The 15,516-nt window shown below is 38.2% G+C and overlaps 1 protein-coding gene across 2 annotated transcripts in view; it reads right to left on the bottom strand.

The window, feature by feature from the left end:
* LOC103045566 (aryl hydrocarbon receptor) overlaps positions 1-15,154 on the bottom strand; it is a 43,386-nt gene extending 28,232 nt beyond the window's left edge. For both annotated transcript variants that reach the window (XR_007441135.1, XM_007230034.4), the window contains exons 1-2: positions 14,615-15,154; positions 9,601-9,788 (exon numbers count right to left, since the gene is read on the bottom strand). Coding sequence is in view for 1 of the 2 variants with exons in the window: in XM_007230034.4 (XP_007230096.3) it covers positions 9,601-9,788; positions 14,615-14,655 (229 nt within the window). In the remaining variant the exon portion in view is untranslated. The remainder of the gene's footprint in view (positions 1-9,600; positions 9,789-14,614) is intronic.
* Between the last annotated feature and the right edge of the window lie 362 nt (positions 15,155-15,516).

Below are 15,516 nucleotides of genomic sequence, written 5' to 3'. Positions count from 1 at the left end.
CTACTTTTTACAACTGGATTAAGCAGCTGTGCTGTGGTTCTCTGCAGCCAGTAATCCAACATGCAACCCTAGAATTTATCCAACCGCATTTTAATCTCATGGATTGATATTGACCAACAAACATTAAAAGCGGTTTAACTGTGTGTGCTGTTTCTCCTACAGTCGACCATACCTTTGTGAGGAATTTACATGTATGCAATAATTTGCTTGTATGCATTAGTCTATACTGAAATTGGAAATATGCATTATTTTTCCAGCCATACTTTGTGACTCTGAGCTTTATTAGTCAGCTATCTGGTGCTATTTGTGGAGCTTTAGCCAACTTTGAGTGCTCTTTAGCCCTGATAATGAGTTGTGCACCTTAACCACTCTAAGATATCTACAATAGAACACATTTATACTATTATTTTTACCTTGAGTTATGTTTAACCTTGGCTTGGCTTGTTGAGTTTACAAGTGGCTCACAGTAAACATGTTATAAGGTCTCAGGTGTGAATTGGGAGCTGGGCTGTTTAATTTGGGGTTTTGCGTACAATTTTATATAATATGGCAAAGAATTCTCTGAGGATGTGAGAAATAGAATTGTTACTTTCCATAAAGAAGGCCTAGGCTATAAAAAGATTAAACTGAGCTACAGCACAGTGGCCAAGGGTATATAGCAGTTGTCCAGGACAAGTTCCACTTAGAAGATAAGTGACACCCATTGTAGAATTACAAGTTTTTAATGTTTTTCATATAATACATTTAATTTAGGCAAAATGTTAGGATATTGTTTGGAAAGACTCTTCACAGACAGCTTGAAGAATCAGCCTGAGCTTGACTGATGGGTTGCAGCATCAACTGAGACTCAACTGAGGCCAATTTTACGTATTATACTCAGCAACCTGGATGCTGGCACATGCAGCACAGGCAGATTCCCTTATTATACCCAGCAACCGGGATGTTGGCAGAAGCATCACCTGGAGATTCACATCTTTTTTCAGCGACCAGGGTGTTATATTTGGTGACAAAGGTGTTGGCACAAGCGTCTCCAGATGATTCGCATCTTATACTAGGTGACCAGGGTGTTGACACATGCAGCTTGGGGCGATTTACATATTATACCCAACAACAGGGTGTCAGCACATGTTTCTCGGGCTGATTGACATAATATATTTAGCAACTAGAGTGTTGGCACATGCAACACTCTGTCCTGATGGTGGCAGATTATTTGGGCCTAGAGATTATTGCTATCTGGTTTGGGATAATTTCCCTCTTAAAACCCTTAAAACCTGAAGGAATCTTTAGGCTTGAAGTCTTTCTGTTTGCTTCTCCTGAAGCGTAAGTGTTGCGTGCAGCTCAGCACGTTTTCTGTTCGTTTTTTTGTACGTGTGCACATTTGTGTGTATGCACTGTACTGTATGTTAATTATGCCAACAAAAAGTAAATAGAGAATGCTCCCTCTGACTGGCAAGGCTTAAATTTAGCCCTCCACTATTCCCTGGGTCTCACTGAATGAGTATGCAACATTCATGCAACGCCACGCACTGCACACACACACACACACACACACACACACACGACTGCTTCTGATTTGAACAGAACACAAACAGAGCGCCTGGCATACATTCACGTAGCACTGAAGCAGCTTTATTCAGACGACCTGACTGTGGCTTGATTATGGACAGTAGGTCTGTCACGATAATTACATTATCTACTACTTTGTGCGATAAATGAACATGACGTTTTTGCTGCTTACCATATTGCCCACTGTGTTCACTTGCGTGTATTGTATAATATAACTTTCTGTGATTCATGTCTACAAGTTTCTCTGCGCCTGTGTGTATACGAGGTCAGAAAATTATATCAATGTATGGGCTTGTGAACAATGTTTTAAATTATTGATTTGTAATTTAAATCCACTCCACACTTAGTTAATTATTTGAATATCTTGTCCTCTTAGTGTGTTTGAGAGCATCAGTTGTGTTGTAAAGAGGTAGAGTTGGTATACAGTGAATAGTCCTATTTGAGTTATGTTCTAATCCATATTATGGCAAGAACTACTCAACTAAAAAAATTTAATTGATAAAATAAAATCCATCAAAACATTATGATAAAATTGGTTATAATCAGGACTGCCCCGGGAAAGGAAGAGCAATAGATGCATCTATTGCACAGGATAAGTTCATTAGAGTTCCAAGCCTCAGAAACTGCAAGTTAACAGCACCTCAGATAAGAGCCATGTACATGGCAAGTGGAAGAGCAAACCACTCATCACTTTCTGTCTATCTCCATGCTGGACTGGCAGAACAGGGGGTTGCCCCACTTAAACACAGCAAAGGGGGAGGGGTCACTGAAGAGCAGCTAACACAGATAATGTGCCTTGTCACGTGGGACTGACCATCTGAGTGCGCTGGGGAGAGAGATTTTGGAAAGAGAGGCAAGCTGGAAGCCAAATAAAAGCACAGTGTTTCTTCCATTTGCTTTGACTTTATTTGATTGTAGACAGTATGACCCAATGATATTACATGTTTCCAGCATGCTGAACTTAATTTCATTCATTAATATACATCCATTCCTGCATAAAATATGTGAATAGTAAAGCATCTATCACTGCAATGTTGCCACGCCTTCTCACAACACTTAAAAAAGGTCTGGAGTGTGTTTCAGGTGTATTTGGTCCCATTGTTCCTGAAAACATGCCTCAGTTGTGCAACAGAATAGGGTTGTCTTTGTATTTTTCATTTCAAAACTCTCCTAATGTGTGGTGCGTGTAGCATGTGGTTTCTCATTGTCTCATTTATAAAATACACAGAATTTTTAGTGTACATTTCTGCAGTAATCCTGCATGACAAAAGTGTATTTAAATCATACCATAACAGAGCCTGGTGTTTGGATTTGTTGCTGATAACAGTCTGGATGGTCCCTTTTTTAAGAACCATCATTTAACAATAGCTGATAGAATGTGGTTCTATTTGCTGTTGTTAAAAGACTGTTTTTTGTTTAAATACTTTAATATTTTTATGAAAATAGCAAAAATAACTGTAACAAAAAATATTAAATTGTTTTATACACTTTAAAGAGTAATTTAATTTAAGCACTGAGGACAGGGCAAAACCCCCCAACTAGGGCTGCAACGATTTTTCAACACAATCAAAAATGTTTGTTAATAATCCTTTTTTTGACTCCAAATTTTAATGTCAACTGATCTTTGATTTGTATCAGCAGCACAGTACACAAATTACTGGGTACAGAAATGCAGTGGGGGAGGGTTAAGGGCTGCTCACTCACTAAGTACACACTCAGTTCAGTCTGTCAAATGTGACAGCCAAAAAAAATTACATATTAACTCAGTAAATTTCAGAACATTCAACTTTTAAATATCTCTGGGCATTTAAAGGGCATCTAAATCATATGCTCAGCTGTTGCTATTATTCTGAGGTAATATAGAAAGCTAGGAACAGGAGCCATAACTACAGGAAGTAGAGATGGAGGGCTGGCACACATAATCAATTTCAAAAATCTAATTTTCAACTAGCAGATTTTTCCTTAATAGCTGCTCTACTCCAGCTATGAGGAACATCAACTCTGCTTTACTTCTCCACCACCTGAAATCATATAATAGGTGCACTACACAGTACCGATCTTCAGCTGATTCCAGGGATGTAGGTCACTGGGCAAATCAATATCTTTCCACGTGAATGGATACATCTTTAGCTAAAACATCTTCAAAAATGATGACCTTCTTCTAGATGACCTCATTCAGTTCATCTAGCAGCAATCACTGCTGGTGTGTTAAAATGTATCGACAGGTTTCCTCACAATCACACCAGACACCGCCTGGAGACACAGCCTGTAAAGCGCTGTGCAGGAGAACTGCGAGGAGGAAGATTCCCATGATTCCATGCATATCCCGATTTTCCAGGAATCTGGAGGAGTGCGCTAATAGGCTTAGCCACTCTAACTATGCAAAGACCTGACCCGACAACTTTCACCGCTTTAGTCACACAGGATGGAGGTGGGGCTTCAGGCCACCTTTCACCTTAAGTGCTGTCTGCTTTTATCTATTTGCACCCTCTAAATTGGGTCATCCATCGCTCAAAGGATGCATCCTAATCCTCTCTGATAACTGAGTGACAAAAATAGCCCTTTTCTCTGATTTGTGGTTTAAAATGAGCAGCTCTCCTTTATCTGTAAAAGCCTTCTAATTTTCAGAATACTGTTCCTTTCTGCACCTCAGAAGTTACTTAACTTAATATTAATGAAATGTATAAGACTACACAAAATTATAGTTTTCCAGCTTGAGCACTTTTTATTTTCTTTTTTTTTCCTGTCATGCATGCATGCAAGCAGCAGAACAGTCGACAATGACAGGATGGACAATTTTCTGCCACCCCACATCAATAAAACTGTATAAACTGCAAAAAAAATGTTGAGTGTAGCCAGAAAAACATGATGATCCATTAAAGTTAGAAGGGACGATTGAAGATGGTCTGGAGTAAATCCTTCTGCTTACATTTAATTTCATTTTTAATTATTTTTTTATGGTTGTTTTTTGAGTATAGTAACAATGGACATGGATGGATATTATCCCACAATATTATCCCACAATGCAATGCAAAACGGAAAAGGAAGAGCTTCTCACACCTGCAACAATTAAAAAAGAAAAAACTGTGCATAAGTGTAGAGGCAGTGGAGAGTGTATTTTGCAGTGATAAACAGTGTGTTTGCATAGCAACACTTCATTATATCCTGTTAATACAAAAGATGTTGGTACATTAATCATTTGTGCACTAACCAGCAAATCCTGCATTATTAAGCTTAGTATACAGTATATACCTTATATTATTATGTATTATTAGTGTATAGTACACAACTGGGGGGCAGCTATAGAGTATATCAGCTTTGTTAGACAAAGTTTGATGACAACTGCTGTACGAACACTTCACGTGTGCTGTAAGATCACCAAACTCTCTCCTCTGCCAATCAGATCTGTATGTGTAATTTGTTTTGTCTTTCAGCGGGTGATGACATAAAACACTGACAGAACTACTATAGTCTTCTTCAGTATACAGGATATAATACTGAATCATAACACAAGTTAAAAATGGCGACGGTCTGGAGCTTGGCCTGGAGAAATTTTCTCTAACTGGACCAAACTGAATTCTAATTAAACACCCCTGCCCTAAATGCATACCTTATCATTTTAGTATGTACTGAAAAACAATGATCAATAATAATGGAATAATAAGCTTGCAGTAACATTTAAATCTTGCTGTTTCAGACGCCTCAGCTCCATTTGCCACTACAGCAACAGAAGGACGGGTGTCTGCCTGAAGACGAGGCAGCTGGGTGGGATAATGCTGAGCAAAAGATTAAACAGGCTCTGAAAGGTTTTGTTCAAGTTGTACAAGTCGTTTGATTGCACACACGTTTCAGTGAACTCAGAGAGATACAGGAACACACAACACTGCAGGGCTGCAGGCCACCACTGTGAAACTGCCAAATTTCATTATGAAACAGGAGCTGCTTACATGCAGACTGTTGGTGTTGGTGTAATGCTTTGTATAATGCCTTGTGGTGTAATATTGAGCAGAATCTGCAGAACCAGAACCCTACACTTAAACCAGAACATTATGTACAACTGTCACTACACATTCACTTAATTTTTTGATGGCACTATGGTATGAGGACAGAAAAAATATGCAATACTAAATCACCAGTCTGGTCTGAGGGAAGTTGATCCACAGCTCTGAGCGGCTAAGTCTCTGTTTTCATAACCTCCATGCCCCACAATCCTCTGGTGATGTAATCCAGGGCTGACAGGGGGAGTGTGTATTGTTTACATAAAACAAATTATAGGTTACTTCAGGCCATTAAATCAGAAGGACAAATATGAAAACACATGTATAATGTCAGTTTGCAAACGGGCAGTGATGAGTCATAAAATGCATTGAGATTAATCATTAAATTTGTACTTAATTGTGGAAACAAGGCCCTGCTAAGCACACCATGTAAAAAGCTATGATGCACCACATTTGATACAATCTTCTTCCTTGTTTAAGATTAAGATTATTTTATTGGAAAAACTCAGTATTTGCAATTTCAAAGAATGCATGGTGTATTTCCGTCAGGGTTACAGCTCAGACTACATTAAGCCCCTCCCCTAAAATAAAAAAATGCAGAGGGGTGTGGCTAAAACTGAAACAATGTGAATGACTATTTACTATTAATCACACATTGTAACCAATTCCTGTATTTTGACAGTAAACTCAAACATTAAATAATGATGGTTCATTGTAAAACTGTAGAACACACTGCAATTTGGGATGCCCTATGAAAAGAGCTGCCACCTGCGTACAGAATATAACAGTAACATTTGAGGGAATAACAGGTGGATATATTTAAGGCTAATCACTAGACAAAAACATAAAAATCTACCACATGCAGAAGCTTCCTAAAATCTACCCAATAATAGACTGTAAAAAGTAACGAAAGTAATCTACTAAATACATTTGAAGCAACATTGTGGTCTTACTTTTTGCGTTTGCCCCATATTTAGAGTAAATATTACCTAAACTGATAAGCTAAGACCCACAAAAAATCTAACATTTCTTAGTATGTTACCGTATTTTTCTTACTTAAAATCCTTTAATTTTCCCAAAAATTGTCAGTGCGCCTTATAATCCGGTGCGCCTTATGTATAAATTTTACCAGTCAGGATGTAAGGAGCAGTAAATACATACTAAAATACAGCATTATACAGGGGTTTCAGTTAGCGGTTAGCCGCTAATGCTAATGCTCCATCTTTAGTGGAAATCTGTAAGTCTAAGCTTACTGTAAATAAACAGAAGTGCTTTACTCACCCAAATAAACAGTTTTCAGGAGAAATCTGTGTACATTTACATTAGGTGCTTGTTTGATTTTCTAACTCGTCTGAACTTGGTGACACCCCTGTTTCTTTATAATGCGGTGTGCCTTATGTATGAAAACACAACAAAAAATAGATGTTTATTGTTAGTGCACCTTACAATCTGGTGTGCCTTATAGTTTGAAAAATACGGTACACAAAAATTAAATTTTTCTTATTGGCCCCCTTAACATCAACTTTATTTGTATAAATAATTGTATTATTTGTCTCCCCAACCCCACCCACATCACTGTGGACTCTTGCCTACCATAGTATTCTTGGGTATTTATTTATAGTTTATGCAATGGTTGCCTGTTTATTTAAACTTGCCTGTTGTAGGCCATAAGATTTAAGTTGTCTTTTTCTTGACGGTAAAATATAGCTTTATGCTGGCTGTGTTTCAGCTTGGCAGTATTTTACCTCTCTTTAACAGTTAATTTACACTGAAATACCTCAGTATTTCATAGGAGCTAAAGACCCTTAAATATTTAAAGTTCATATGATTTTCTACTTGATTTTGTACTTTGACGACATATGAAGTAAAATTAGAATGTTAACTAAATGTATTTATTTATGCCAAAATATTACATAAAAAGCTGTAATACTCTGAATTTAGATAATCTCTCTCCACCATGAATTTCTGTAATTTTACAATTCTCTATTGACATTTTTTGCTGTTAACAGTTTACAGTTCATCCCATTGTAAGGCCACATTAAAGAATCCACTAGAGGATCACCAAACTGGTTACTTGGCCATGTTTTTTCACCTGTAAGGGAATGTAAGCCTATAAATCACTGCATCACATTTTGTCTACTGGAAAGGTTAATGTTTGGAATGGTGTAGAGGTGTATGGTGTAGAGGAAAGCATTACCGTATTGCTTGAAGGAGCACTCAATATTTATATATTTTTTTTACCCTGAGATATGCAGCCACTCTACCAACCACCAAGAACCCATCATATGTGAGTGAAATTTACAAAGAAAAAACAGCCAGCCTTTTGATAAACAAACATGCCAAGGTTAAGTTAGCTGAGCTAACTTAACTATCCTAGTTCTGTACAGCTTGTGAGGAGTGCACTAAATCAATCACTAAGTCAAAGGGATCATTTGATTCACACAGCTTTTAGCATGTATTGAAGATGCACAAGAGCATCCTGCTTACTCAGTAACATGCCCCATAACCACAAAACACCTGCACTTAAAAATTTGGTTAAATATTGAGAAAATACAGTCTTTCACTCCCCTCTGTTTATCCTGCCCAGTCCGAGCCCCCAGGACAGATGTTCTGAAACATCCCAGTCTTAAACAAACACTGCCCACCCTCCAGTTCATGAATTCTTTAAGCTCCTAGGTTTCTCTCAATTATTCATGCTTCAAGAGCATCCTTAACCCGCATTGCAGCATTCTCCTTCCAGCGGCCGGCAGAAATATCGACTGCACCCCGCCACACAGTGTCCTCTGTGTTTAACAGCTCTGTCCCTCTTCTTATTTTTTTAAATAATTTTATTACTGATAAAATTATTTCTAAATTTCTCCAAATTTGGCTTTCCAATTGTCCCCATCACCAGTCGCACCTGCGACCCTAGGAGGATGCGGACGAGCACACGCCTTCTCCGACACGTGTGAAGTCAGTCACTCCTTTTTTTAGAGCTGCTGCTGATTAATCATTGCCTGAGCAGCTAGCGCACTCGGAGGAAAGAACAGTGGCTAGGTTCCAATACATTCACTTACAGACGCCTTGTGCCGCCTGGCGCCACCTTTAAGCGTGATGGGGAGAGAGCGCCATCTACCCACCCGGAGGGAGCAAGGTCAACTGTGCTCCCTCTGAGCGCCGGCAGCTTAATGGCAAAGCTGCATGAGCTGCCTCCCGCTCATAGTGGCAGCGCTTTAGACTGCTGGACCACTCGGCGCCATGCTCTGTGCCTCTTCTGCTGCCTCTTCCCACAGCCAATAAGGAGACCTTGGATTTTCCAGATGAGTGCATATACAAGGTGATGGTTTTCATGAAGAGTGTGGTTAGACTGGGTTAGACTTGAATCTTCTGAAAATACCATCCAGCATGTTTGACTTTTCTCAATAATACATTGTAATTGTTAGGTTAATATACCTATGTTCAACTATTAAAATGTACTGCACAATTGGTCTAAACATTTGAAAATTACTGTGCAGTACAACATGCATTGGATCGGAAGTACAAAAAAAGAGGAAGACAAAAAATAATCCAGACTAATCAACTAATCTATAAAGTAAATTCAGATTAGTTGACTGCTAAAATAGTCATCAGTTTCAGCCCTAGAGTAAGGGTGAGTGAGTTAGAAGTCCAGAGTGAACGCTCACACCAAACTACTTCTTATCTCGAGAAACATAAATGCAACCAAGTCGAGCCCTAGTAAACCTTGGAGAAGCTTAAATTAGGAATTATTCAGGAACTTTATTTATTGTTTTTATATCGATATTGGTTCTCCAACAATGTTATCACATTGCATCTTATTAATAAAGTTGTTAAGGTAATGTGATTTATTATGTTTGATCATTTCATCACTGAACCTAGCAAGGCCATGAAGAAAAATAACTTGATCTCTGAAGTAGACCTCTGAAGATGTCTTTGTATATAGAGCAGTACAATCAAACTCTGAACAGCTCTGTGAATGTTAATGTGTTTCTTGGAAAACCTTCACATCTCCACATGGCAGGGCTCTGTAAAGTCTTACCAGAGAAGAAGTTCTTGGCACGCACGTAACTGACGCTCAGGCGGAGGATGGAAAGCTTGTCTAGACTGGATGTGACCTCTTCAGAGAAAGGCAGCAGACTGGCCAACCGCTCCAGCTCCGAGTTCAGGCGATCTCTGTGACGCTTGGACGGGTTGGATTTGGCACCTTCGGCTGGAGGCTGCTTGACCCTGCAGGGAGCAGCATTAGGAAACAGGTTAATTCTCCACAGGTGGACCACAAAGAGCCTTACTGCACCACTGAGCTACTTATACTCAACTGTAAATATTTAACAATGTTAGCGACATGGAGACTGATTTAGCCATTAGCCTTGCTGAGCAAGGTTAAAGCGACTTGATCAAAAATTACATTTACACAAATTACCCCTTGCACTAATTTTAGTCAGCCATGATTAGTCTCAAAAGCTGCTTTGTTTTGAACTGGAGCTACAAGGTTAATTTAGCTAACAAATAGCTCAAAGCCACATATTACCAGCAAGTCTTCTAGGTCTTCAGAAACAAATTTTCTGGCAGCTACGAAAATGTGTGCATGTTTTTATTTAATTTTTATTTAAAGAATACTGGTTTTATATGTTTAAAACTCATCACACAATAATTAGCATTTACCTCCTCTTTAAATCACAATATATACTCATAATAAAAAATAATGTTGGATTGCAATGCTATTTGAAAGAAATAGTATCAGAAACAATAAACTAATAAAAATTGAGACTAATACAGGCAATCTGTTTTGAGCTACAGGTACAGAAGTATTGCATAATGCATGTGAAATGCAACACGCCAGATGTCTCAGCATGGAGTCGTAGAGGTTCCTAATGATATCCTGTGCATCCCATGCAGATTCCTGAAAATAGAGGTTGAGTGTTGATAGGATCTCAATTAGCACATTTTCAATTGGGAATAGGTCTGGCTTACTCAAAGCAAGATGTGGAGACAGGAGCAATGGACTGTGAATTCAGAAAATGTATAGACACTCGTTTCACAACCTTTAAAATGTTTTGTTGGGCCCTTAAACTCGTAGGACCCGACATCCACATGTGTGGACATCTCATTTTGGGTTGTCTAGACCACTAAACTTTGCTGTCCAAAGAACAAGTTCTTGTTTCGATTTTGCTAAATGAACAGTAAATGTTTTTTACTTTGTTGTGTCTTCCTGTTGAAGCAGCTTTAAATGAGCCATATTGCTCAAATGGGCACAATTGTTGTTTTTATATTTGTTTTGCACTCAGGCAAAAAATGCTGCTTTGTTCAGGCACAAAATAAATGTTTTGCACATCATTACTTATTCCGACTTCATTGTGTTCTATCAAAATACAAAACTAAAGTCCATGTGTGTGGACATCACTTTTCTCAGAAACTACATCATGTAAAAAGATAATTCTTTGTTTTTACACTAATCAGGTGCCAATTAGCCCAAATAGCAAAGAAAGATAAAACATGCATGTCATGCAAGAGTTCGGGTCTTAGGAGGTTAAAGTGCAAATTCAAGTCATTATTGTTCCAGAAAACCGTTATCTTTCTTCACAACAGCACTGCAAGTTTTTTGATGGTTAGTGTATATTTAAATATGCATAAATGTATTTGAAATGAAGTTAAATTTTCTACAAATTCTAAGCTGCTAGATGCATATATCTTGTCTGCAGGATGGAGGAACTGTGCAGTAAGATTTGGTGTCGGGTTCATTGGAAATTTTACAATAAGACTCCCCGCATGGTCACCTTTTAAATTCACACGCTCAAGTTGTGGCTTGATGAGTTGTGACCTGAATAATTTCCAACATGGCTGAAGAGTTAATCAATAGTAAGATAACGTGCATTTTGCATTTTTGTAAATGAATTCTATTAAAAACATTTTCACACATACAATAAATAGATTATATAAATAGACATGACATGATTGTCTCCACCACATGAACATAGTTAAGTTGGGTGACTAAGTTTCACCTCAGAGAAACTGATATTCCTGAATATTTTCAATTATAGCAGAAAGTTTAAATACTAAGCAATGAACAATCTGGTTTATATAGTTAAGTTTTATAAAAAAAAAATAATACTGTTTTATCCTGGCTAACAGATGACAATGGGGGGTAAATTGAAAAAAAAAATTGGCCAAACAATCACTTTAGCAAGAGGAAGTTGCACATTTATCTTTACAATTTAAACTTTTAGCAAATTAGAAAATGTACCACATGATAAGTTGATCCTTTAAAATATTTTTGAATAATCAACATATCATTAATTACCATTAAACTTCACGAAATCTGAGGACAGTAGAGATGAGAGGGTGTGAACTCTTAGCCATGAGCGTGTTTCTCTCTCTAACAGCTAGATCTTTTCGCTTGCGCAGGGGGTACAAGCCTTGCCACCACCCAAGGTGACATTCTGCCTGAGTGCCCTGATGCAGAGCATATCCCGTATCCCAAGATAGTTTCACACACTTCTGTCAGGTCTCTCTGAGTGCATCTCCCAGAGGCAGGAGCACATCTTGCCCTAGATCAAGCTAGGGTGTGTGAGTGCTATACGTAGTAAAGAATCTAAACACCTAAATTCTCAATGACCTGCATGAACGTCCAAATATACATAACATTCACAAAATAAGGACAGAATAAGTACACTGGATATCATATAATGGCGGTACTTTCTGGGATAGACAGCACTGGTGGCCTCAAAAAAGGGGGCAGGGGCTGGCAACAACCTGCTTTTGTTTCATATTGCCTGCAGTTCACATGGGGCAAAATGCCTGAGTGGCCTGTGAAGTGTCAGTTCTTGCAAGTATTTCTGATGATGTGACCTCTAGAGCAGGAAATCTTACATGGATGCCCTTACAAAAGAAAAGAGTTCATTTTTGTGCCACTATTATACATACACTCAAATATATGGGATGTGGTTCTGTACAGAGTTAATGTTCTACTACTGACAAAACATGATGCCCACGTGCTCCTCAACAGAGAAGTGCCACGATTCCAGTGTAATAAATGTGATGCAGTGCTAGAAAGGTGTATCTACATGGATGAGAATGAGGAAAGTTTATAACTGGATGCCCCTTCAGTCAATGTAATAATGTAACTTAGTGTTTAGTATTTAATTTAAACTCACAGTGGAATGAACATTCCCTTGTAATAACCTGTCTGATGACATAGTTCTAATGTGTAGTTTTAATTGCTCAGTATTGTAATTTAAATGTTAAGTCTGGTGTTTAATCTTTTATCGTGCATCATATTTTTTTACACTGATGGGGCTCTGTATTGTGTACTAGATTACCTTTTTTTTTGCCCCTGCCTTTCAAACAAGTCTGCCACTGATAGACAATGTGTTAAAGGGTAGGTAAATGTATTGATGTACAAGAAGTTACTTAAAGTGAATGCAGGCTGCAGTAGCTACTGCTGTGGACAGATGATCATGGAGGATCATAAAATAGTTAGCTACGCTAACTCTACATCCAAACAGTCTATTTAACCTTATTTCTAGATTTTTACAGCATAGCTTTAGACTTAGCTCCACAGAAGAGGAGCTGCGTTTGTCGTTGAAGGAGCTTGATCCGCTAAATTTAAAACACCACCAATTGCTACTAAACTCCCTACAGCCCCCTAAAGCTTTACATCAGGCATAGTAACCTTAAATTTACATGTGGATCCTCCAGAGCTTCCCATTCTTTTTGGTTTCCAAGTACCACCTACTGGGGCTACTGTGTTGGCATTGCCTGCTTTTGCAATCTGCAAATTATTAATATTTAATAATTAGTGTTTTTGGTCAGAAAGCTTGAGGCAGAGAAAAATAACAGGAGTGTGAGAATGAGTTTGTATCCCCTTGAACCCTAGATTAATGTTTCAATTATTCATTCTAACACAGAAACTGTTGGAATCTGTGGAATTCCACAGAGTTCTTTTGTTGTTCCTAGTAATTGACGTTGATAATTAATTTATAGTGTAGTGTAGAGCTTATTGTACGCACAGAGTCTAATGATTAATCACTAACACACAAACAAATGTATTTCTAAGAAAATTACAGATAAAAACTATAATATTTCTATTATTTATATGTTTATGCATAAAGCAAACTGTCTGAGACCATATTGCATAACACCTTGGGACGCTGTACAAACCACTGTTTGAAAACCACAGTGTTAGACACCTGCTCCATAATAAATATTCTACTTCACCTAGAGATTTATTTTTTTTGGAATGATGTAATACAAGTAATTCACTGATTAGAAACATGCGTACTTTACTTTAGATAATGTATTCAAAGAAGAGTAAGCTTTAGTTTAAAATAGTTGTAGCCTTTCAATTTATTTTGTATCTTTTGATTTTTCTTAAAGGTCAAACCAAATATGAAAAAGAAATTGTAGAAAGATGTGTGTACACATACTCTTTAAAACAAGCCCTAAGGCAAGTAGTTTCTGAAATGTTATGAACAGTATAGTTTTACTACTTACAGTAACAGTCAAAAGTTTGAACACACCTTTTCATTCAATGTTATCTTTATTTCTTTATTTAATTTATTTATTTTCTACATTGTAGATTAACATTAAAACATTAAAACAATCAAGGCACACATATGAACTTATGTAGCAAACAAATAAAAAGTACCTCTACAATCCCCTCACCTAAACCCAACTAAGATGGTTGATTTGCGATGAGCTGGAGCACAGCATGAAGGAAAAGCAGCAACCTGTATAGCTTGAATTTCTTTAATTTTGCAGTGTATAAAATAAATCTATAAAAAGAAAGAAAACATACGGAATGAGAACAGGTACTGTATATTTTTATGTCTTAGAAATTTTAATAATGTATGTATTAATCTATATACATTTTAGTTCCACTCTTGCTATATTCTATATAATACAATTACTAAAAGTCATTGGCTGTCAAGCTCTGGTCTTCTCACATGTGATTGGCTGGTTGTGTTAGTCCCGCCTTTCATTTGAGCGACTAACCAATCTAGCTTGTGTGTGTGTCTTACCGCAAACCGGGCGGTAAAAAGCTACAGTTTACTTACGCTCGCTGCACCGGCTTCCTCCGTTTACGTCCAGCGTACATCCTTCAGCTCCTCTTAATCTCAAAAACAGACCCAAAGTATCGTCCAAAGTCCCGAAACGGCCCAAAATCTCGCCTTTATTCCCTGATTTTGTCACTGTTTATAAATCCAATCGCGGGAAACGGCTGCTGTCCGGTAAATGAGGCATAGGGTTCAGCTGAAAGCTCCGCAAAACGTCCAGAAACGACTTCGAGACACAACATCCATCAGACAACACCTCAAAATCCCACAAATTACAGGGCTTTTTAGCTGAAAGTGGCCGTATAAATACTGTTTTATCAAATGTAAAATGACGACAGGTGAGCGAGAATGCTGATAAAAAGACACTAAAAATTGTTAAACATGTAAAAATAAATACATAATATTATTCCTATTATTTTAGTCTCCTCGTTTGCATGCAGACGCGCGCACCACTCCAGCCCCGTGGATCGCACTCTGCAGAGCTCGAGCGCAGATTCGTTGGCGCGGCGGGAGCGCGCACGCAAAATGAGCGTGTGTGAGTGTAAGGGAGTGAGTGACAGAGAGGGGAGGGGGGCTGTGTGTGTGTGTGTGTGTGTGTGTGTGTGGGAGTGGGGGAGGGGGGGGGGTTGTCGGGTCAAAGAGGCTCCTGATTGGATAAAGAAAGAAAAAACAAACAAACAAATCTCCTGGATACTAGATACATTAAAGACCCCTGCCCCTCTGTGATTGGACAATCATGGCGCTCGTGAAATCGCAGTAGCAGATGTCATCGTACTTTTCTGTGATAGGGCGATTACCCCCACTCCTTCCAATCAGCATCCTATCCTCTGCTCTGATTGGCTGGTGTTTTTTCATGAACAAGCCCAAGAAAAAATGCGATAAATGATATTATTGTCTGTAAT

The sequence above is a fragment of the Astyanax mexicanus genome, chromosome 11 (genome assembly GCF_023375975.1).
Source record: "Astyanax mexicanus isolate ESR-SI-001 chromosome 11, AstMex3_surface, whole genome shotgun sequence".
Lineage (NCBI taxonomy): Eukaryota > Metazoa > Chordata > Actinopteri > Characiformes > Acestrorhamphidae > Astyanax > Astyanax mexicanus.
This window is presented reverse-complemented; position numbering and strand designations above follow the sequence as displayed.